This window comes from Muscardinus avellanarius (genome assembly GCF_963383645.1).
Source record: "Muscardinus avellanarius genome assembly, chromosome: 3".
Lineage (NCBI taxonomy): Eukaryota > Metazoa > Chordata > Mammalia > Rodentia > Gliridae > Muscardinus > Muscardinus avellanarius.
This window is the reverse complement of record NC_137788.1, coordinates 129,670,319-129,694,490: the sequence shown is the minus strand read 5'-3', so window position 1 is coordinate 129,694,490 and position 24,172 is coordinate 129,670,319. Positions and strand designations below refer to the sequence as shown.

At 45.0% G+C, this 24,172-nt stretch overlaps 1 protein-coding gene across 2 annotated transcripts in view; it reads right to left on the bottom strand.

Annotated features, from left to right (window-relative positions):
• Nucleotides 1-781: 781 nt before the first annotated feature.
• SNX1 (sorting nexin 1) overlaps nucleotides 782-24,172 on the bottom strand; it is a gene marked incomplete at both ends in the record, with an annotated part of 48,739 nt that continues 25,348 nt past the window's right edge. The window contains 13 exons of one of the 2 annotated variants that reach the window (XM_080692777.1): nucleotides 782-832; nucleotides 1,339-1,410; nucleotides 1,815-1,895; nucleotides 2,076-2,219; nucleotides 4,528-4,733; nucleotides 6,045-6,138; nucleotides 6,333-6,446; nucleotides 8,860-8,935; nucleotides 9,395-9,473; nucleotides 12,330-12,471; nucleotides 14,449-14,492; nucleotides 17,953-18,019; nucleotides 18,808-18,935. In XM_080692777.1, the coding sequence (XP_080548903.1) occupies nucleotides 782-832; nucleotides 1,339-1,410; nucleotides 1,815-1,895; nucleotides 2,076-2,219; nucleotides 4,528-4,733; nucleotides 6,045-6,138; nucleotides 6,333-6,446; nucleotides 8,860-8,935; nucleotides 9,395-9,473; nucleotides 12,330-12,471; nucleotides 14,449-14,492; nucleotides 17,953-18,019; nucleotides 18,808-18,935 (1,298 nt within the window). The remainder of the gene's footprint in view (nucleotides 833-1,338; nucleotides 1,411-1,814; nucleotides 1,896-2,075; nucleotides 2,220-4,527; nucleotides 4,734-6,044; nucleotides 6,139-6,332; nucleotides 6,447-8,859; nucleotides 8,936-9,394; nucleotides 9,474-12,329; nucleotides 12,472-14,448; nucleotides 14,493-17,952; nucleotides 18,020-18,807; nucleotides 18,936-24,172) is intronic. The other variant, XM_080692778.1, reaches the window with a different exon arrangement.

Here is a 24,172-nt window from a genome sequence, read left to right as displayed (position 1 = left end):
AGGAGGTTTTGCTGGGTGGTCTAAGATCTGAATCAGTAGGCAGGGCTGGGAGAGTACGAGAGCAGCTTATGGAAATGGGCTAAGGAAAAGCCAGCCTCCTTTGCAGGAGGGTAGAACTTTGCTTCTCTTATTTAAGAGACATCTTTAAAATTCCATTCCTAAAGAAGTAGGAATAAGAACTAAGCAGATTAAGACACCAGACCTCAGAACAGATCTCTGATGGATGTAGCAAAAAAGAAGCCCCAGTTCAATAGGGAAGGAAGTAGCAGCAGAAACTTGTGGAGGACTGTAGAGAAAAACTTACTACATCTAAGCCAGTTCCTGGTGAGGAGTATTCCAGACCTGCTTCCCAACTGCTCCCCAGCCTAGACAAAAAGCACCACCATTCTGAGTCATGTGACCTGATTTTAAAATATTTTATTACATAATCTTTTCATGGCACCATCAGGAGTAACAGAAAACGTTATTCCCAGTTCCTAAACCACATCCTGAAAAATATACATTTGTATTTATATATTTATATCAACATTCCACCCCTATTCCATAATTTCACCACCTATTGTAGGTCTTTTGCTTAAAGCAGGAAACTATTCTCTTAGGTAAGAAAATATATGTGGAAGCTAAATGAAACATTGGTTAAGTAACTGGGAATAGCTTGATGGGTCGGGAGGATGGGGCTATGTCCAGCCTAGGCAAGATGCATCACTGGGTCCACCAACGGGGAGAGGGACAGTGTATAAAAAAGGCAGCGTCACGCGGTGGCTCTGGTGTCCTTGGTCCATTAGGAGATGGCCTTTGCCTCAGGAAGGAAGGCTTCCCAGTACTTTGCCAGCTGCAAAGAAGTAGGGGGACGTGACAGTGAGCAAGTGCCCCCATCTGTGGCAGAGCCACAGCACTCCCCATGCACCTCAGCCGCCAAGCACAGGGGCCATCTCTGAAGGCAATCTTGGTTTCGCCCTGAAGGGTGTACCCCTGGGGAGGCCACAGCTTTGCCGAGCTCAGTCAGCTGCTCACAGTGAGGCCATTGTTCCACAGCTGATGGAGGCCTCCGCTCAAGAGGGCTAGGTAGTTCCACAGAGTGGCCACTCAACGGATAAGGAGTTACATACACATGGAGAGAAGAGATGCAGTTTGTCTTTAAAAACCAACCATACACTTAGGGCAGCAGAGCGGGATCCTCTGCTTAGCCAAAGGCCGTCAGATGTCCCATGCCAGAGCCACAGGCCTTTCAACTGTTAACTACAGTAGGACTCCCCCCCCACCCCAGGCAAGGCCAGCCCATCCTGTTACCAAAGTATCAATAGAATTTTGGGAATGGGGAGCAGGGAACAAACTTACCTGCTGCTGTGAATATAAGAGTGTCTCAAGGTACTTGATCACGTGGTTTTTGAAGTCCTTGGATTTCTCTTTCTATAGGAGACAGGATTCTACACTGACCATCCAGACAGTTGCTCCTTCCCCTTTTGACGGGATGGTGGTGTTTATTGCTGACCAAGGCCAAATGCAGCCTCCAAAAGTGAAGCCAGCAGCTAGAAGAGCTACAGTCTCCAGCCAAAGAGCCTCTACCAGAGTTCTGCACAGCTTCCTTAGAGGGCAGGGAACAGGGTAGGAGAGGAGGAAGGATGGGGCCCGGAGGGCATTTGGCAGCTACAGAATGTATTCTCTGATCGCTCTGGTTCAGCAAAAAGTGTAAGCCACTGTACCTCAGGAACTAGTTCACATGTGGGCACATGTTATACACACACATGCACAGAAGGCCATGTCTGGTCACAAGAACTGCATACTAAGAGAGAAGTTAGAATCTTCTATCTCACCTCAAACCGTATCACTTCTTTTCGGACCACTGTTGAAATCCTTTCAAAGTCCCTTTCATACTGCGTCACCCTGGACTCCCACTGGGGAGAAAGAGGGAAGAAAGGATCAGTTTGTCCGTTTGTCTGTTGAGGCTTGCCCAGCAGCCATGGCCTTTAAACTCAGTCAGCTCTGCTGCCTGCTGTGGGCCCAGCACCAGGATGGGTTGGGGTCAGGCTCGTCCAGGAGCAGCAGAGCACCCTGGCGGGGCTGTGGGGACTCACCTCTGTGATCTCATCCTTGGCCTGCTGTAGCTTGTCGGGCTTGTTGGCCCACAGCAGCCGGGCCTCGGCCTCCCGCTTCTTCTGCAGTGTGGCTTGAGCGTCCTGCCAGCGCTGCCAGGTCTTCATGCGCTGGTCAAAGGCAGCCTGTAGGGGTCGGGGGCACAGCAGCTCTTCAGCTCGCTGGCTCTGCCTCAGAGGAGGTGCTCCAGCTGTGCAGGAAGGACTGAGCAAGGGTGGGTTCTGCGGCCAGGTTAGTGCCAGCCAAGGAGCTTAACGTCTAGAAGCACAAGCCTGGGTAAGACCTCTCCCAGCCTCCGAAGGCCAGGGCCATGCTGCTTCATGCTGCCTCCAGGGTGGCTGGGAGCACGGGGAGTGGGAGCATGGGGGGGAGGGGGTAGCACGAGAGGCGGCCTGAGGCCTGTGCCCAACACTGCGGCTCTGAGCCGTCTCCCTGAAAAACCAGTCTGTGAGCCCCTACACTTTCCCTGAGCGCATGCTGTGTGCCAGAAGCTGAGAACACATGGGGCGTGAAACGTGGCTCCGCTTTCATGGAGCTCATTGTCTAATGCAAAAGGCCATCATCCTGTCAATGGTTACAGATACTCACAAGTATGCAGACAGTGGGAAAGCAACCAGGGTACTATAGCATGAAGTTAGGGGCCTGGCTGAGTCTGGGGGATATGCCAGGGAAATCTAACCAAGAAAGCAACCTTTCAGCTAATATCCAAAGAGCACAGGATTTACTTAAGGATTCTTTAAATAAACATTTAAAACTGCCATGGGACTCACCTGCCTAGGCTACCAAGGCCTCCAAGAAGCTCTCCAAAGTCTAATTGCTGGTTTTTCCTGTTTTCAATCCCTTGAACACAAATAGCATTTCCAGAGAAGGGCAGTTGCTGACCTAACTAACCCCTCCACTCCACATTCTCTCTACAGGCTTCCAAGAAGCTCAGATCAAAGAGCTGTGCCTGGGGCCAGCCTCCCTGGCCGGTTCCATTTGATCCCCTTCCCTGCAAAAGTTCTCTGTTTTCTAGATTTCCTCACATGGGCCTTTGCCAAAACCCTAACCTTAGGGAGATTCACCTTCCCCAGCACCATCGCTGCTGCTTTCCTGCAGCGTTTAACACGTTTAACACCTTGATTCAAAGGATCAGGTAAAGGGTAACTCCATATCCAAGTCAGACTCAAACCTACCTCACTGGACCCACACACCCCAGCTCCAAGTCCAAGGAAGGGCAGAAAAGGAATGTCTGCTCACCTCTCCAGCCCCAAGGCTGGCTCATGACTTGAGATGGGCATGTCTCTGAGAAGTGACCAGCCCAAAGCTCTGTGCCGTATTGCAGCTTCCCAGCCCAGCCCAGCCCAGCCCAGCCCAGCCCACAGAGCTCCAAGAGAGCCTTCTTTCTCTCCATACATACAGGCTCCCCCTGCCTGGGGATCATATCCAACAGCTGTATTCTCCAGACACCTCCCAAACAATGCTCTTCACAGAAAGCTTCCCTGGGGTGGCTCTCCAGGGTAAGGAGTCTGGCCAGTTCCAGGAATTCCACTGGTAGCTTTTCTAGCCTATCATTCTGGAGTTTGCAGCAAACCAAAAAGCAAAGGGAGAGCCTGTGAGCCACCTCACAGCCTACATTAAGCGGCTCTGCTGTGGGGAAGTGAGAGCCCTGGGTGCAGCTCAGCTCGTGACCCAACCCAGAAGCCCTAGTGGGAGATTTGCTGTGGAGTGAGGTGTGGCTCCATCCCAACTCAGAGGCTCACACATCCTGATGCCCAGCCGAATCCAGTCCTTAGAGGGTAGGGACCAGGCTCCCTCTCAGTTTTTTCTGTTCGAGAGGCCATGCGAGAGCTAGTACCACTGCCCAGTCAAGCTTCCTTGACTTCTCTGAGAGATCACCAGGAGAGAAAGTGAGGTGTGCGACCTGAGGCAGGCTGCGGTGTTGTCACAGTGGTCAGCACAGCAGGGAGGGCCCTGGTGACAAGCTCTCAGCCCCTGCCACGCTCCTCCATGCAACGTCAAGCCGCTTCCATGTAGTTACCTGGCTGCCCACAGTGCAGGGACCAGTGGAAGGAGCAAGAGCTCTTACGGGCAAAGCCGCCGCTTACTGTTAAGGAGGCAAAGACCAAAGGGCTGAGGAGTCACTGCTTCAGGGCAGGCCTGTCACAAGCCTTGCATGAAGGAGCACAGAGGGCACTGTCCAGTTCAACAACAAGGGGAGCAACTTGGAAATTCAGAGTGGTCTTTTCTCCAACTGTGTCTAGGAAACTGGCTGTGGTCTCAAAATAGCTTGGTGATAACTAGCTAACGGTTACACCCAGTGGATACCTTCTTTCTTAAAATCAGAGAAAGTTACACCTATTAATAAGCTGCAATGAGATGAACTTTCTTAGGATGGGGAAGAGCAAAGGAAAAAGTTCAATCAAGGGGAGGAAGGAAAGGAAACAAGCTTACACGGACTATGGCCAGGAGGCGAATGTAGTCGCTCAGGAGCTCAGCGAGGAGGAAGAAGTCGCTGTTGGCCTGCTCCTGGTGGAGCTGCTCAATTTTTTCTTCTACCTCAGCCAGCTGGGAGAGCGCCCGTGACAGTGCTGTGTTGTCCTCAGAGCTCCCGAGCATGGCTAGGCTCTTTGCAAACTGGGCTGTGTGCAGCGCTAGCTCTGGAAGAGGAAAGACAGCAGGGCCCCTCTGATCTCACGAGGAAAACAGACGAGTCCTTGTATGCATATCTCAGCAGTGCTGCTCTCTCGGTAGCTGACAACAGGGCTGTGTAAGCTCGGGAAGTAAAGGGGAAGTGGCCTGGTCAGGAGCAGGAGGGAGAGGCACCTGCTGACACATTTCACCAGGTTAGGCCTACCTGAAGGAAGCATTATCTTTTTTCTCCCCATCTTTCCCTTCCCTTTAAATATGTAAAAACCATTTGCATGTGTCTGCCTGTATGTGTGTGTGTGTTACTGGAGACTAAACCAAGGAATTCTTTACCACTGAACCACATCCCCAGCCTTTATTTATTTATTTATTTATTTATTTATTTATTTATTTATTTATTTACTGGTGGTACTGGGGTTCCTGGAAACCCTTCTACCTCCAGGCTACACTCCCAGACCCATTTTTATATTTTTACTTGGAAATGGTCTCTTAAGCCAGAGAGGCTGGCTTCGAACCAGCCCGATCCTCCTGTCTCCGCCTCCCAAGCACGGGGATTACAAGCGTGTGTCACCACGCCCAGCTCCCATTCATTCATTCATTCATTCATTTATTTAGTGTGTGTGTGTGTGTGTGTGTGTGTGTGTGTGTGTGTGTGTGTGAGAGAGAGAGAGAGAGAGAGAGACTTGGAGTTGAATCCAAGGGGCATTCTACCACTAAACTATAACCCCAGGCCTTTTTAGTGTTTTGGAAACAGGGTCTTTCTCAGTTCTTGTGAGCGAGGCTTGAACCTACAATTCTCCTGTCCTGGCTTCCTGAGTGCTGGGGTTACAGGAATGTGTCACTATGCCCAGCAAAACCACTCTTAACTCACGGCAATAGGTCACAGGGCCAGATCTGGTCCATGGGCCAGGTTACAGTTTGCCAGTCCTTACAATGGCCTCATGCTAAATCAAACTTGGAAAATTTCACTAGCTCTTAAGCACTTCTTACCAAGAAAAGATGAAGAAGGTTTGGGCAACATAATTCTGGAGATAAGCCACCAACTCAGACCATATCAATAGAAGCCTCATCCCAGGTCAATATGTGTCTGGGATGGCTTCCCTGCACCTCTCCCAGGTAGAAAGTGCAGCGCCCACAGTGGCTGAATCGTGTTTACTTCCAGGAGACCAGGGCTTATCTTTTTAATCAGAACAGTGAGGACCAGGCAGGCTGAGGATTTCAACCTGGGTGGCCAAGAGATCTGGGGACAGTATGACCTCCCAGCTCTAGCACAGTGGAGACAACAATTTCCTCCAGGTCCAGAGCGTTTTAGAGGTGATTACCTTTTCTGTGGTTGACTAGAGTTTCTACCACAGTGTGTAGTTTCCGTAAGCGCTGCTCCTCACACTCTACCTCCTGGAGCTTCTCCTCGAACCACTGAAACACACAAGCCAGAGCACTGATGGAGCGACTTGCCTAGGGCAGAGCATGGTCTTTTCTTAGCAGCTTTTTTTTTTTTTAAGGGACTGAATTTCTTTTAAATTATTTTTTAGTTAGGAAAAAAAATCTCTTGATATCAGACTTCCCACCACAGGCCTGAGGGGTAGGAGCTGAGGCACAGGGCTACTCACAATGTCGGACTCGTTCATCTTGATGGTCATTTTGCTGACTGCATCTGTGGCTTTGTTGAACATCTTAAGGAGACCAGCACCACTCAGTGTCTGGGTGCCCACAGCGCGTGGCAGCTACAAGACCAAGAAGGCGGATGGCAAGTTATCTGCTGCCCCTATTTTAGGTTCAGAAGAATTGGTAGCCATCAGATGGCATGCCCAGAACTTGCCAAACAAATTATTTGAACGGTAGGCTGTTGTATTCTAAGGCAGTTACATCAATGTAAAACTAATATGTACAAAAGAAGAATCGGAATCAAATAATGTTTAAAAAGAATCAGCAAAATTTTCTGCTTTTGATAGTATTTACCAAAGGAAAGGAGACTGGGAGTGTTATGTGGCCTGGTGATCTCACACGAGATTGCCTGACTACCCAGGCTTGAACTGCTTAAATGACAGTACCCGTTAAGCCAAAACTCCTTTGAGGCTGGGCATGGTGGCGCACGCTTGTAATCCCCGCGCTTGGGAGGCTGAGACAGGAGGATCGCACAGGTTCAAAGCCAGCCTCAGCTACTTAGTGAGGCTCTCAGCAACTTGGTGAGACCCTGTTTCCAAATAAAATATAAAATAGTTCTGGGAGTATAGCCTGGAGGTAGAAAGCCTCTGAGTTCCACCCCCAGAACCACCGCCACCAAAAAAAAAAAAAAAAAAAAAAACTCCTTTGAATTCACATACTACACAAACAACTTAAAGAGACTTTGAAGTTGTACTAGGATTCCATTCATGTTTTCCTCACTGAACAAATATCCAATGACAGCAGCATCTCTTATTCAGACTGAGGCTACTTAGTTGGAGGCTAAATAGTAGACTATGCTAGAAAAGTTAGATTTCAGTGCTTATGGCAGCAATAGTTCTCTAGTTGGGCCCATTTTGGCCCTAGGGGGCATCTGGCAATATCTAGAGATTATTTTGTTATAGCTAGGGAGGAAAGGCTACTGGCCAGGGATGGTGCCAAAGAGCCTGCAATACACAGGACAGCCCCCACAGCAAAGAATTATCTGGCCTACAGCGTCCACAGTTCTGTCATAGAAAATCCTTCTCTGGGGTAGTAAAGATGAGGCAGTAAAGAGGAAGAATGGAGCAGGGCAGGTTGGCACACACTGGTAATTCCAGTATTCGGGAGGCTGAGACAGGAGAATCTCAGGTTTGAGACCAGCCTCTGCAATTTTACAAAACCCTCAGCAATTTAATGAGATTCTGTTTCAAAATAAAAAGGGCTTGCTGGGCGTGGTGGCGCACGCTTGTAATTCCTACACTTGGGAGGCTGAGACAGGAGGATCGCGCAGGTTCGAAGCCAGCCTCAGCTACTTAGTGAGGCTCTCAGCAACTTAGTAAGACCTTGTTTCCAAACAATAAAATAAAATAAAATAAAATAAAAAGGGCTTGGGTGTAGGTCAGAGGTAGAATACCCTCTGGATTCAATCTCCAGTTTTTTTTTAAAAAAAAAAGAATGGATTGAGGAATACCCAGAGGCAGAATTGAAAGATTTATTTATTTATTTATTTATTTATTTATTTATTTATTTATTTATTTATTTGGTGGTACTGGGGTTCCTGGAAGCCCTTCTACCTCTGGGCTACACTCCCAGACCTATTTTATATTTTTGAAACCGGGTCTCTTACGCCAGTGCAGCTGGCTTCGAACCTGCGCACCCTGTGCGATCCTCCTGTCTCCGACTCCCAAGCGCGGGGATTACAAGCGTGCGCCACCACGCCCGGCAGAATTGAAAGATAGATTTTGTTGTTTTGGCAGTGAGGATTGAGCCTGGGAGCACTGTACCTCTGAGCTATACCCCTAGACCTATTTTATTTTTTATTTTGAAATGGGGTCTTGCTAAGTTACTGTGCACTAGCCTGGAACTTGCGATCCTTCTGTCTCAGCCTCCCAAGCACTGGGATTATATGGTTGTGCCACCACAACTGGCTATACCTATATTTGTGTACTATTCATGTGTCATTTTTTATAATTTTTAACATATGCTATTTATGACAAGTATTTGTTATATTGGCATATTTTATTTAATTCTTCAAGGATTAGCAATTGGGCTTTCCCCAGTTTTTCACAATCATGAGTAGCCCTATGCATGGCCTCTAAGGAGACTGTCCACTTGAATCACACTTTTGCTACATGGCAATTCTGTGGTCTGTGATGTGTTTTTAACCACTGCTTCTCAGCTCCTGGCACAAAACACACAGTCTGCACCAACTAGTAATCTATAAAAGGTATACCAAGGACCTGCCAAAGAGATCTCTATGTTGACTCAATAAAATAAAACTAGGTTGTCATTTGCCAGATGCTTTTAATTATAGCCAGATTTGCTTTTATTTCAAAGGCTAAACGATACCTGGCATTCTTGGGGATCCACAAAGAACTAGAATATAGTTGGGTACTGGATGGTGAGTGCTCAAATATGTGTTGAATGAAGTAATACGGAAGTTTGACTAGGGGAACATACACATTATGAAGTTCAGTTTTATATAATACTAACCTCGTCTTTTTCCAAAAACTCCCTGACATCAGGGTCCTGTAACATGGTAGGATGATTCACAACCCTCTGAAGGTACCTAAAGGACCAAGAGTTATCCTCTGGTTAGCGGTCTGGCCTCAGAAGGTTCTGTGTATCAGGCAGTGCTGGCAGGGATGCTACAAAATGTTGTCAGAGAAGGTACTTAGGTATGAGTCCACTGTAAATACATTCGAGCTCATATCCTTCACATTGCCAAAAGAGACACAGTAACATAACTGGTCAGAGAGAGGCCTCAGAATGTTCCTTCATCTTGGATTGTCGAAGAAGGTTAATAAGATGCACAAGGATAGAGAAAGAAAAGATGGTTTTGCCTAATGTGGGAAGATAAAAGGCATAAAGACTTAAGAAAACTTAATCTGATAATGAGCTAACGTGGCAGTGAGACTTGAATCCACTTAGTGCCTCATCTCTACTCACTCAAACAAGTGGGCATAATTAGATCTCAGCCTTGGCTCCTCGCTCCCACTATTCAGGAACAGGGCCACATGGCACCCACCTTTCTAGAGCAGCCCTCCGTTTTTCAAGAAATTCTGCGGAAGAAGAGTCTTCCTTCCCGACTTTTACTTTGGTCATCCCTAGAATGGAATGTAAGAAGCAAAGTAATGAGAAATCACAAAAGGGAAAAATCAACTTTATTTTTTAAAATAGTTATTTAAATAGCCTGGCATGGTGGCTCATGCTTGTAATCCCAGTACTTGAAGGGCTGAGACAGGAGGATTATAGGTTTGAGGCCAGCCTCAGCTACTTAGTGAGGCTCTCTGCAACTTAGTGAGACCCTGTTTCAAAATAATAAAAAGCCGGGCATGGTGGTGCGCATTTGTAATCCCCGTGCTTGGGAGGTGAGACAGGAGGATCGCACAGGTTCAAAGCCAGCCTCAGGTACTTAGTGAGGTTCTCAGCAACTTAGTGAGACTCTGTTTCCAAATAAATTATAAAATAGGGCAGGGGTGTAGCCCGGAGGTAGTAAGCCCCTGGGTTCCACCCCTAGCACCCCCCCACACGTAAGTAAATAAATAAATAAGTAAATAAATAAGTAAATAAATAAGTAAATAAATAATGGGGCTGGGGGTGTAGCTCAGTGGTAGAATACCCTGGGTTCAACCCCAAGTGCCACACACAAAAATATAATTTATTAAGCCGGGTGTGGTGACGCATTCTTATAATCCCAGTACTTGGGAGGCTGAGATGGAAGGATCTGGATTCTCGGCCAGTCTCAGCTCAGCTACTTAGTGTGGCCCTCTGCAACTTAGATCCTGTTTCAGAATTTAAAAAATCAGTTTTGTTTGTTTGTTTGTTTTGGTGCTGGGCATTGAACTCAGGGCATTCTACCTCCAAGCTATACCTCCAGCCCTATTTTTATTCTTTATTTTGAAACGGAGTCTACATTCCTGAGGGTCTAAGTAGCTGAGGTTGGCTACCAACCTGTGATCCTCCTGTCTCAGCTTCCCAAGTACTGGGATGACTAGAGTGTGCCACCACATCAGGCCATGAATCTACTTTAAAAAGTCACCAGAAGGAAAGGCAACAGTGATAGCACTAAAAACAAGCCAAGGCCTATTCTTTGTCATTAGCAGGCATGAACAAAAAGTTCTTTATATGAGTGTCACTATTTTTTTTTTTTTTTTTTTTTTGCAGTACTGAGGATGGAACCCAGGGGCATTCTACCCAGGGGCATTCTACTTCTGAGCTATATCCCTAGCCTTATTTTTTTTTTATTCCTTTATTTATTTTATTATTATTATTTTTTTTTGGTGGTACTGGGGTTCCTGGAAGCCCTTCTACCTCTGGGCTACACTCCCAGACCTATTTTTACATTTTTATTTGGAAACAGGGTCTCCTAAGCCAGGGCGCGCGGCTGGCTCCGAACCTGCGCGATCCTCCTGTCTCCGCCTCCCAAGTGCGGGGATTACAAGTGTGCGCCACCACGCCCAGCTTATTCCTTTATTTTGAAACGGAGTCTCACTGAGTTGCAAAGGGCCTCACTAAGTAGTGAGGCTGCCTGTGAACCATGATCCTTCCATCTAAGCCTCTTGAATGCTGGGATTATAAGCGTGCGCCACCATGCTTGGCTTTTTTTTTTTGGGTGGTACTGGGGGTGGAACCCAGGGACTTTTCTACTTCCGGGCTATACTCCCAGACCTATTTTATATTTTATATTTTATTTGGAAACAGGGTCTCACTAAGTTGTTGAGAGTCTCCCTGAGTAGCTGAGGCTGACTTGGAACCTGTGCGATCCTCCTGTCTTAGCCTCTCAAGGGCAGGGATTACAAGCGTGCGCCACCATGCCCAGCTCGATGCCTGGCTTTGAGTGTCACTTTTTAAACTAGTCTCCAAGTGCTGAAGGTTCTAAACTCTGGAACTTGCAATGTAAGCTTTCTAAAAAGAAAAAGGTGGGGGGCACAGGTCTCTGAATATAAATTAACAATAAATTTCCCAAACCAATTTATTTACTTACTTACTTATTTGGCATTGGGGATTGTCTGAGCTACACCCCAATCTGATTTTGCATTCTTTATTTTGAAACAGGATTATACTAAGCTGTGCAGGATTTAACTAAGCTGCTGAGGCTGGCCTTGAATATGCAATCCTCTTGTCTCAGCCTTCCAAGTACTGGGATTACAAGCACGCGCCACTATGCCTGGCCCAAACCAATTTAGTACATTTCAATCTGAAGGGAATAGCAATCATTTAAGACTCCTGGATAATATAAAACGCAAAAAAATAGAACTGAAGGCTAAGACCAGAGCCAAGGAAAGAGAAAAATCCAAATATGCTGTTTCTTTGGACCTCAAATGTAAAAAAGAGAAATGCTACAAACATTTCTTCTAATCATAGGATTCTATATTTTTTTTTTCTTTTTTGATGATACTGGGGGTGGAACCCAGAGGCTTTCTACATCTGGGCTATACTCCCAGACATATTTTATATTTTATTTGGAAACAGGGTCTCACCAAGTTGCTGAGAGCCTCACTAAGTAGCTGAGGCTGGCTTTGAACCTGTGCGATCCTCCTGTCTCAGCCTCCCAAGGGCAGGTATTACAAGTGTGCACCACCACGCCCGGCTTCTATACTGTTAATAGAAGTAGCCTCATATACTAAGCAATATGTATATCATAGCAAAATATCAAGGAGCTGGGCATGGTGGTGCACGCTTGTAATCCCAGCATTTGGGAGGCTGAGACAGAAGGATCCGGGTTCATGGACAGCCTCAGCTGCCAACTCAGTGAGACCCTGTTTCAAAATAGAGAATGAAAAATAGGGCTGGAGGTATAGCTCAGAGGTGGAATGCCCCTGGGGTTCCATCCCCAGTAAAACACACACACACACACACACACACACACACACACAGAGAGAGAGAGAGAGAGAGAGAGAGAGAGAGAGAGAGAGAGAGAGAGAGAGAGAAAGAGAGAGAGAGAAAGACCACAGGCTTACCTATTAGGCTCTTCTCAGGTGGAGGAGGGACAATGAAACCATTCTGAGAGTGTTTTTCTGAAAGTTTCTCATAAAGACCCAGGAAGTCACTAAATCTTCTTTTCACTGCAAACTGTTTACTTCTGAACATTGGTAGACTCGTCTTGAGGACAGAAAAAGTACAAGGTGATTTTATTCCAGATATGGGATGAATGAGTATCTTGAATGCCATCTAGCTGACATCAAAGGACTCCACTTCCCTGATCCTTGCCCTTCAGCCACCTGGCAAGCACCTTTCTTCAAGGCGCAGACTCAAAACTTTTTGAGCTATAGTCCCCTTTGGCTGTAATAGGGAAAGAAGGGGCCCTGCTCAGAATAATGATTTTAAGTGCATAAAATTACACACACACACATACACACACACACGTGCGTGCAAGTGTATATACAATTGATTAAATTCAAATATAGTTTCATTCTTAGGTTAAAATATTTGTTCTAAAGAAACACATGTTTAATTCCAGTTTAAAGCTAGAATCCTATGGTCACCTATAACCAATTTGTCCTTAACTGACTTGTGTAATGGTATTAGTTGCTAGTATTAAAAAAAGATGGAAGCATTCAAGTTAAAGATGAGACCAGTCAAAGAGTGCTTCTAAAAGGGGCAGGAAGGAATCAGATGAAATGTCTTAGCTATAGATACTAAACTCTAAAGCTTCGTGGGATCTAGAGGCCACAGGAGGCAAGCCAACAAAGCAGAACTTCTAGTAAAAAGCTAAGCCTAACTAATGAAAGCTCACTTTATTCTCACCAGAGGGGTCAGATTTAAGGAGGTTGGTCTCAACTGCTGGCAAAGAAGCGAATCGATGAGAACTTTTATACACCACTACAAATTGGTACAAAGACTTAAAAATGTTTGCATTCCTTGGGTTCAACATTTGAAGTATTATGACTCAGAATTACTCTTATGTACCCCCCCTAAAGAAACTCTCTCATGAGTGCACTAGAGGCCCAAGAAAGTGCATAAAATTTCAAAAAATGGAAACATGTTTCACGATAGGAAAACAAATATACTATGTGGTCCACACAATGGATGAACGTGCTATGTCATATCCATCCACAATACAATGCTACGCCCAAGCAAGAATGGGTCTGAGAAACGCTAAATTAAAGAAAGCACTATTTTCAGCCCAATTATGTACATGTCAATTATGTACATGTGTGGTCTTAGGGATTGAACCCAGCACCTAATGCATGCTAGGAAAGAGCTCTACCACTGAGTGACATTCCTGGCTCTTTTTATTTTAAGATAAGGACTAAGTTGGCCAGCTGGCCTCAAACTTGCCATCTTCCTGCCTCCCACCCAAGCGGCCATGATTACAGATGAGTGCCACTCACCTGCTAAGATGAGGAAATTTTACTTTCTTTTCTTTTTCTTGAGTACGGGGGATTGTACCCAGGGCCCTCTACATGCTAGGGTAAGCATCCTACCACTGAGCTACATTCTCAGCCAGAAATGAGGGTTTTAAAATAGGTAATTACTCTTGGTGTGGGGCAATCCAACAAACTAGCTCTGAGCCACATAATTCCTAAGAGGGATGAGGCTAAATTAAATATGCTATATCCCTTAATAAAATTTACAAGTTGGGCATGATGGCTCATGCTTGTAATCCCAGTACTTGGGAGGCTGGGACAGGAGGATCACAGGTTTTCAGCCAGCCTCAGCTACTTAGTGAGGCCTTCTACAACTTAGTGAGATTTTGTTTCAAAATAAAGAATAAAAAATAGGGCTGGGGGTATGGTTTGGAGGTAGAATACCCCTGGGTTCATTCCTTGGTACCACAAAAAATAATAATAACAACAACAAAAACTTACAAAGTTTCACACTGAATTATTAGCTCTCCAGAAGAGCATTGGAAAGGCTCAGTCTGGAATACCCAGATGAAATTACCAAGGGGGAAATAAGAAAGAAAAAAAAAATACCAAGAGGGTACAGCTTGTTCAATCTTGATTAGACATGAAGGAAATTGTCGGTAAAGAAAACAAATGATACCCAGAAATAATATGAATGATATGAGTGATGACCTTCTTGGTATGAGCAGTCGAGCCTACTGAGGCGGCCAGCAGGATCTCTGGGACTCACCTGTGTGGTAACTTTGTAGGCCACATAGGCATTCATACCATCCCCTGTGGGAGAACAAGAAACAAGAAGCCCCAAGGATTACCCTTTAAACCAAAGCAGTGAAAACCCAGTAGCATTTACCGAGGAATCATAAGCCACAGAGCCATATATAAGAAGGGCTTGTTTTGACTCCAAGCTTTCTTCCCACCCTAGAATTCAGTTCCTATCTGGCCTCAGGGACTCTATGGCACATCACGCCCCACGGATGCTGGCTTGGCCCCAATTCGAGTTAGACAAGAGAGTTGGCCCCCTGTCCCAAAGCCTGGCTCCATTTATACCCTCCACAAAGCGGTACTGGATACTGACAATCCATCAGTTGTTACCATGCCAATATTTGGGCTGGTTACACACATCTGTCCAAAACCAAACAATTATCTTGCTGTATAAAGCAGGAGGAGAAGGAAGCAACTGATGTAAAAGGAAACAAGTAGTTCTACCCTAGGCTAGCTCTGGGCCCGTTTGCTCTTTCAGAAATACCATCAAGGCCCCTCCACTGGTGCAGGGGACACTGACCCCTCTGATCCAGCGTGTCCACCCAGAGCAGAGGGCCTGGCAGGAAGGCACTTGGGCTGCCTATGTCACACAAATCTCCCTTTCCTGGAGGAATTATTTTTATGAAAAAGCCTTTGACTTTTAAATAATCTGGGATTCAAGCAACTGTTTTTCTCTGTGATAGTGTCCTGACCTAGTCCACTTGCGATGATAAAGGCACCACTGACTCCCTGAGCACTGAAAAGACAAGGGAATCCAGACAGACACAGCCCCAGTGCTGGACCATGGTGTTTGGGTTGGTTTTAATCCCTTCCTCCCTTGCCCCGATTCCTCCCACAGCTCAGGCAGGAAAGCCTGGGTCAACACTTAGTAGCTCCTTAAGCTCCAGAACTGGTTCTGGGGTGAGGGCAGGGGAAGAGGGCAGTCCTGGGTCAGCAGGGTCATACATCACATCTTGGTTTCAATAAAATGGCAGGAAATTCTTGCTTTTTTAAGTGCACAGAGAAGTTAGAGATTATATAGGACTAGGGCATACCTGCTCCCCAACCCTACCAAAAGGGTGTGTATAATACAGAAATCATAAGCTAAGCTTGAAAAATTACTTTATATTGATTACAACTGTTACTTTTCTTCTAAACCACTTGTACTACATTGTCTAATATTACTAACGATGTCTCCCATGGGGGAGGGCAGAAGGAATCTAAATTTACTTTACAGAAATAGAACTCAAAATGTCATTCACTATTAGAACATTCATGTTCAAATGTCCCAAAGGCCAATTCCATACCTTAGTGCCTACAATGAAAGAAAGTCTAAGTGCCAGCTAATGCTGGCCTCCAACCTATGCTCCTCCCATCTTGGCCTCCCGAGTACAGGATTACAGGTGTGCACCACCACACTTGGCTCAAAGTTAAATGTAGTTGTGTGTGTGTGTGTGTGTGTGTGTGTGTGTGTGTGTGACTGCAGATCGAGCCCATGGGCATTCTACCTCCAAACTACAACCCCAGCAAGCTCTTCTGAAACGGGGTCTCAGTAGGTTGCTGAGAGTCTCTGCATTGCTGTCCTTGACACTGTGGTCCTCCTGTCTCAGCCTCCCAAGTACGGGGATTATAGGCGTGCACCACCACACCTGGCTAAATATTACGCTCTTTGAAAGTCTAACTTTAATTTGACCACAATTAAACTTGAGTCCTTCAGTCTTTCTTCTATGAGAGAAATGCAGACTTCATCATCTTATTAGGATATCAGCAGTGCATGATAAATGATATGCAAAAAGAGTTTCAAATTTCTTAAGGGAAAAACAAATTCTATACACCCCGATTTTTTTTTTTTTTTTTGGTACTGGGATTGAACCCAGTGGCATTCTACCTCCAAGTTATACTCCAACCCAATTTTATTTCTTATTTGGAAACAGGGTCTCATAGGTTGCTGAGAGACTCATTAAGCTGCTGAGGCTGGCCTCGAATCTGGTCCTCCTATCTCAGCCTCCTAAGTACTGGGATTACAAGTATGAGCCACCATGCCAGGCTCCACAGTTTTAAGACATGTTTTTTTAGAATGCCTAAATGGAATTAATGATCTCAAAAGAGAGTAAAATGGTTTCATCATTTCTGAATGAGAAGGTTTGAGTTTTGAAAACGGGATACTAAGTGGGCATGGTGGTGCATGCCTGTAACTCTAGTACTGAGATAGGAGGATACAGACTTGAGGACAGCCTCAGCCAAGTCGTGAGACTTAGCAATCTAGCCAGACTCTGATTCCAAAATATAACTAACTAAATAAAAGGAGATGAGAGTGTAGCTTGGAGGTAGAATGCCGCAAGGTCTGTTCTCCAGTACCCCCACCACACACAGGGATTCCAATAGTATTTTTTTATGTTTCTTTTTTTTTTTTTAACGGGTCTGAGGGTGAAACCCAGGGGCATTCGAACTCCGAGCTACACCCTCAGCCCTATTTTTTATTCTTTATTTTGAAACCAGGTCTCACTGAGTTGCAAAGGGCCTCACTAGGTGCTGAGGCTGTCCGGAACCGCGATCCTCCGGTCTCAGTCTCCCGAATGCTGGGATTACAAGTGTACGCCACCACGCCCGGCAGTATTTTATGTTTCTAATTTTTCTTTTTAAAGCCAAGAAAATCCTAAATAAAGTACTGGGCAAATGCTGGCTCTGGCCTTTGAAGTATGAGTATGTACGTGTGTGTGTGTGTGTGTGTGTGTGTGGTGTGTGTGTGTGGGGGGGTACTGGGGTTCAAGCCCATGGGCATTCTAATCTCTGAGCTATAGCCTATTTAAAAATTTTTTTTCAGGCCAGGCGTGGTGGTGCATGGTTGTAATCCCCATACTTGGGAGGCTGAGACAGGAGGATCGCACAGGTTTGAAGCCAGCCTCAGCTACTTAGGCTTTCAGCAACTCAGTGAGACCCTGTTTCAAAAAAGAAGGAAAAAAAAAAAAATATATATATATATATATATATATATATATGTATGTCTGGGAGTATAGCCTGGAGGTAGAAAGCCTCTGGGTTCCACCTCCAGTACCACCAAAAAAAAAAAAAAAAAAAAAAAAAAAAGGTTTTTTTTCAGTATGGGGCATTAAACCCAGGGGCATTCTACCTTCGAGCTACATCCCCAGCCCTATTTATTTATTTTTTCCTTCTTTCCTTCCTTCCTTTCTTATTTTTTGTGGTACTGGGGATGGAAACCAGGGGCATTCTACCTCCGAGCAACACCCCCAGCCCTTTTTTTTTTTTTTTGCGGTACTGGCAATGTAACCCAGGGGCATTCTACCTCCAAGCTACATCTATTTTTTACTCTATATTTTGAAACAGGGCTGTCCACAAACCGCCATCCTCCTGTCTCAGCCTCTCAAATGCTAGGATTACTTCACGTTGGCTGCTTCAGCTCTGGATGTAGCCATCCCCAAATGAGCCCCCCCCCCCCCCTTCCCAGCACCACAGAAGTCCCAAGGAGACTTACCTATCTTCTCAGGATCAGTAATACCAACTGTCAAATCAAACTGGTCCTCTTGTTCTTCTTCCTCTAGCTTTTTAAAGAAAAGACAAATCATGAGAGTGGACAGGAAAAAAGCTATTCATTTTACCCTTAGTTAACTTTATATCCACATAATAGAATCAAGATATACTCTTCTATTTATCAGTGTTCAGCTCTTTTCATTTCCATTAATTCCAGTGAATCAATTTGCATAATTTTAAGTTAGGAGCCAGTTCATAGGTCTTTGTTTCATCTATTCCATTAAAACCTTATTTTGACTGCAATGAATAATTACAGGATTTTGGAAGACTTGTCTCTTTCAGGCTAAGGAATGAGTAAGGAGAGACTATATTATTAAATATGGGAGCATCAGACACTAAATATCATTAACGACCAGTGAAAGCCTTTGTGCTATATTCTTTTTTTTGTTTGTTTTTTACTTTTTTTTTCAGTACTGTGGATTGAACCAAGGGGCATTCTACCTCTGAGATATACCCCTAGCCTGATTTTTTATTCCTTATTTTAAAACAGGTTCTCACTAAGTTGCAGAGGGCCTAAGTAGCTGAGGCTGGCCGCGAACCTTCGATCTTCCTGTCTAAGCCTCCCAAGTACTGGGGTTACAAGCACGCGTCACCATTCCCGGCTCCTTGTGCTATATTCTTGGGCCATACAGGCTGTCCTAGATAAGAGTCCTTTATTGGATTCTAATTGTCCATTAACCAGAAAGGTCTCCTTCAGAAACCATAAGTATTTTCTCAAGGTTCATACTCTGCTGGACTTCAGACGGACACACACAGTCCTAAAACTTCAAGAGTAACAAGACCAAGCAGAAATTCTCACCTCCTCATAGCTTGACTGGGGTTTGGAAGAATTTGTGGCTTCCTGTGGAGGAAGAGAAACGAGCGTTTTGGCTGGCACTTTCTTCTGGTTATTTTGTGTGCTGTCCAGAGATAGCTCCACCGTAGCATCTAAAAACAGTTGATATTTTAAAACGAAGGCTGATAAATGGGTCTTTAAAGGCCGAATTTCAGTTCTACAGATTGAGACTCAAACCTCACATGAACAAAGAAGCACTCTTCCCCCCCCCCCCCCCCGCGGTACTGGGGATTGCACCCAGGGGCATTATACCACTAAGCTACACCCCAAGCCCTATTTTTTATTCTTTATTTTGAAATAGGGTCTAAATATAAAAGGCCTAAGTAGCTGAGGCTGGCTTGGAACTGCAATCCTCCTGTCTCAGCCTCCCAAGTACTGGGATTACAAGTGTATGCCAAAATGCCGGGCTCAGCCCTATTTTTTTTTTTTTTTTTTTTTGTGGCACTGGGGGTGGAACCCAGACGCTTTCTACCGCAGGGTCACACTCCCAGACCTATTTTTATACTTTATTTGGAAACAGGGTCTCACTAAGTTACTGAGAGCCTCACTAAGTAGCTGAGGCTGGCTTCGAACCCATGCGAGCCTCCTGTCTCAGCCTCCCAAGTGCGGGGATTACAAGCGTGCGCCACCACGCCCGGCTTCAGCCCTATTTTTTATTCTTTATTTTGAAACATGCTCTCTAAGTTGTGGAGGGTCTCACTGAGTTGCAGTTTCTTACTAAGTAGCTCAGCCTGGCTGCAAACCTGTAGTTCTCCTGTCTCAGCCTCCCAAATACTGGGATTCAAGCATGCCTGTCTTGAAAATAAAATTTTTTTTTTTTATTTTTTTTGCGGTACTGGGGATGGAACCCAGGGGGCATTCTACCTCCGAGCTACACATCAAGCCCTATTTTTTTTTTTTTTTTGGGGTGGTACTGGGGTTCCTGGAAGCCCTTCTATCTCCGGGCTACACTCCCAGAACTATTTTTACATTTTTTAATTTGGAAACAGGGTCTCCTAAGCCAGCGCGCGCGGCTGGCTTCGAACCTGCGCTATCCTCCTGTCTCTGCCTCCCAAGCGCGGGAATTACAAGCGTGCGCCACCATGCCCGGCCCAAGCCCTATTTTTTATTCTTTATTTTGAAACAGGGTCTCATGGAGTAGCTGAGGCTGTCCTCAAACTGCAATCCTCCTGTCTCAGCCTCCCAAATGCTGGGATTACAAGCGTGTGCCACCACACCCAGCTGAAAATAAAATTTTTAAATAGGCTGAGAAGCTGGGTGTGGTAGTGTACACCTATAATCCCAGTACTTGGGAGGCTGAAACAGGAAGCCTGTAGTTTGAGGACAGCCTCAGCAAGTAGACTCTCATCAATCTAGTGAGACCCTGTTTCAAAAAAAAACAGGGCTGGGGTATAGCATGGTGGTAGAATGTTTCTGGGTTCAATCCCCAGGGCCACACACAAGAGGCTGAGGATGTAGCTCAATGGAGAACACTTGCCTAGCATGTGCATAGTCCTGGTTCAATCTCCAGTACCTAAAAAACATAAGCAAACAAACAAAACAAAACAAAGGAGGGTCAAGCAAAAAGAATCCATAGCCAAAATAAGTGTGCCAAGCCAGGTGTGGTAGCGCACGCTTGTAATCCCAGTCTTTGGGAGACTGAACAGGAGAATCACAGGTTCACAGCCAGCCTCAGCTACTCAGGCCTTCCACAATTTAGTGAGACTCTGTTTCGAAATAAAGAATAAAAAATAAGCCAGGTGTGGTGGCGCATATTTGTAATCCCAGCATTCAGGAGGCTGAGACAGGAGCATCCGGGTTCAAAGACAGCCTCAGCTACTTAGTGAGGCCCTTTGCAACTCAGTGAGACCCTAATTCAAAATAAAGATTAAAAAATAGGGCTGAGGGCTGAGGATGTAGCTTGAACGTAGAATGCCCCTGGGTTCCATTCCCAGTACTGCAAAAGAAGAAAAAGAAAAAAAGAAAAGAAAAAGAAACAACTCATTTTCTAAGTGTTCCAAAGAGAGAACTTTTTTTTTATTTTGGTGGTACTAGGGATGAAACCCAGGAGCATTCTCCATGCAACATCCCCAGCCCTATTTTTTTTTAAATTGAACATAAACGGTATATATTTAAACTATACTTGGTGCCCTCACCCCCCCAGCCCCCATCTTCCCTTCCCCCCTCCCACCAATGGTTGTCCAGGGTAACCATGCCATATTCATAATTTTACACATATTCGGATGTAGACCCTCATTAATCAAGTTCAGCCTTCCTCCTCTCCTATCTTTCCATTCAAACTTTGCTGATATTTCCCCTCCATTATCTGGAGTCCCACTGGTATCCTCTATGTTCCCTAGTTTGGGCATATTAGACCCCAGCCCTATTATTTATTCTTTATTTTAAAACAGGGTCTCACTGAGTTGCAAGGGAACTCACTAAGTAGCTGAGGCTGTCTGTGAACTGTGATCCTCCTGTCTCAGCCTCCTGAATGCTGGGATTACAAGTGTGCGCCACCATGCCCAGCTATTTTTTTTTTTTTCCTGTGGGTCTGGGGATGAAACCCAGGGGCATTTCACCTCCAAACTACACCCCCTGCCCTATTTTTTATTCTTTATTTTTAAATAGTGTCTCACTAAGTTGCAGAGGGCTTCACTTATTAGCTGAGGCTGTCTGCGAACTGAAATCCTCCAGTCTCAGACTACCAAATTCTGAGATTACAAGCATGTGCAACCACGCCTGGCTGCCCAGCTATTTTTTTATTTTTTATTTTTGTTGCAGTACTGGGGATGGAACCCAGGGGCATAGTACCTTCAAGCTACACCTCCAGCCCTATGTTTTAGTCTTTTTAGTTTTTTTTTTGCCAAGACATCCTGCTGCCTCGGCATCTATGTGTTGAGACCCCACTCCACATAGTAAAAATCGGCAGAACGCCCTGAGAAGGAGGTGTCGTCTCTGGCCAAAGTACCCCCCACTTTTAGATACCCTTCACTATTATTCCTTTTAACTTTCTACACGAATTGCTCCAGTGATGTGAAATTAGGACTATAAATAGAAACTGAGTCCGTGGAAATAAACTCTCTAATAATTTGCCTAAACGTCCTTGGCTCTGCTCAATAACAATAAAAACTGGCCAGAATTCAGATGCTGTGATAAGCATTCCAGCTGCAGCAATTACAAAGGGTCTCCGACCCTCACTATCACTAACTTAGGTTAAGCTATTAACTCCGGTAAGGTAGCTCAGTTTAAGGTAACTCTGTTTACCCTTGAGATCCTGCCTAGAGACAGAGAAGATAAAAACCTTGTGTGTGACCTTAAAGCAATTTAGTTGATAAACAACTTAGTTGCCCAAATACAATAGACTCAAGGAAAAAGATTGGTGACTTTTACGCCCAGTGTAAATATTCCTGAAGACAGAGAGGCTGACCGCATGGTTAATGAATATGACAAAATAAAGGACAGACGTTTTAAGTATATATGTATGAAGGAAAGGAAATACCGTGTAAGAGTAAGAAAAGCATTTTTGCATGAAGAAGAGCTTATCATAAGAAAGTCCCAACTGGGAAAGAAAGGAATTAGAAAGTTAGAAGCAGGTTGCAGAGGGTTTGTGACAGAGAAATGGATTATTAAAGATGGTTAGACTTTTAATAGGCTTATTGTCTAAAGAAGAGTGCTCAGCAGTTAAGGAAATACATCTGACAATTAAAACCAAGAACTTTGTGGTGTTGTTAGTGGTATTTTGTCTGCAAAACTGTGTTGTGAGTTTGCTTAAGCTTTCAGATTTAGAAGATAAGATGCCAACACCTGAAGAAACTCCATCACATCCACCTGAGTCACCACATCTTCCCACACTTGCTATATGAACTGAGCCCAAAAGATGGAAAGTTCCAAGAAAGTCAAAGAAGATTCCCCGAGAAGCCCCCAAGCCTTGGGCATGCCTGTTTGGAACTGCTTATCTGCAAAACCTAAGAAAGAATCCGGAGGGAGTTAATCTCTCGAAGATCAACAGCCAGCTGAAGGACTAGTTTTATTACCTTTGTTTACATGTCATTCATTATTATTTCACAATGATTACACCCACCTCCCTTTTCTCTTATTATTAACTTTACTGGTGAAGGGTATAAATTTCTTGGAGTTTTTGTAATAAAGTGTCATTGGCTCAAGAAGCCTTTGTCCGCCTCAGATTCTTTCCCAAACGTCGTACCTAAAAACTTAGGGAATTCATAGAGGGGAAAGAATCGCTGCAGATAAGTTTCTGTAGGACATCACCTGCCTTTTGCCCCATCTTTCTGAGGCTCCCGGCCGCGAGTGGACTTGCCCCCCCACAAGGACTGAGCTCGTCGGTAACATTTGTGTGTGTGTGTGTGTGTGTGTGTGTGTGTTTTGTATTTGTTTTGTTTTTTGGTGGCACTGGGGGTGGAACACAGGGGCTTTCTACCTCCGAGCTATACTCCCAGACCTATTTTATATTTTTTGGAAACAGGGTCTCACTAAGTAGCTGAGGCTGGCTTTGAACCTGTGTGATCCTCCTGTCTCAGCCTCCCAAGCGCAGAGCACGGGGATTACAAGCATGTGCCGCCACGCCCGGCTGGCTTTTTAGTTTTGAAATAGTGTCTCGCTGAGTTAGGAAGGGCTTAACTGACAGCTGAGGCTGTCCATGAACTGTGATCCCCCTGTCTCAGCCTACCAAATACTGGGATTACAAGTGTGCGCCACCACGCCCAGCTCTCAAAGAGAGGACTTAAAAAATTAAATAAGATTTCTCATGCAAATAAAAAAATACCTTTGTAACTCTGAGAAGTGAAGCTAGAAGTTCTAAACCTAACCAGTTCAGTTTTTCTCTTTTCTTTTTTTTTTTTTTTGCGGGTCTGGGGATGGAACCCAGGGGCATTCAACCTCCGAGCTACACCTCCTGCCCTATTTTTTATTCTTTATTTTGAAACCAGGTCTCACTGAGTTGCAGAGGGTCTCACTAAGTAGCTGAGGCTGTCCACAAACCACGATCCCCAGATCTCAGCCTCCCGAATGCTGGGATTACAAGCGTGCGCCACCGAATGCTGGGATTACAAGAGTGCGCCACCACGCCTGGCTTTCTTTCTTTTTTTTTTTTTTAAAGTAAAGAAAAATAAATACTTAAGTTTGGTCTGATTGATAGGTGTTCATTTTAGACAGGAACTTTAAAGAAAGCCGTTTCTCCTTTTCTGGATTTTCATTTAGAGCTAAGAAAAAAAAAAAAAAAAAGCCAGAGATGGGGGCCTAGAAGGCATAATCAAGTTCTAGGTTAGTGTGCTAATCATTAAATGTGAATCATCTCTGCAAAGTTGTCACACTGTTAGAAAGAACCTGATTC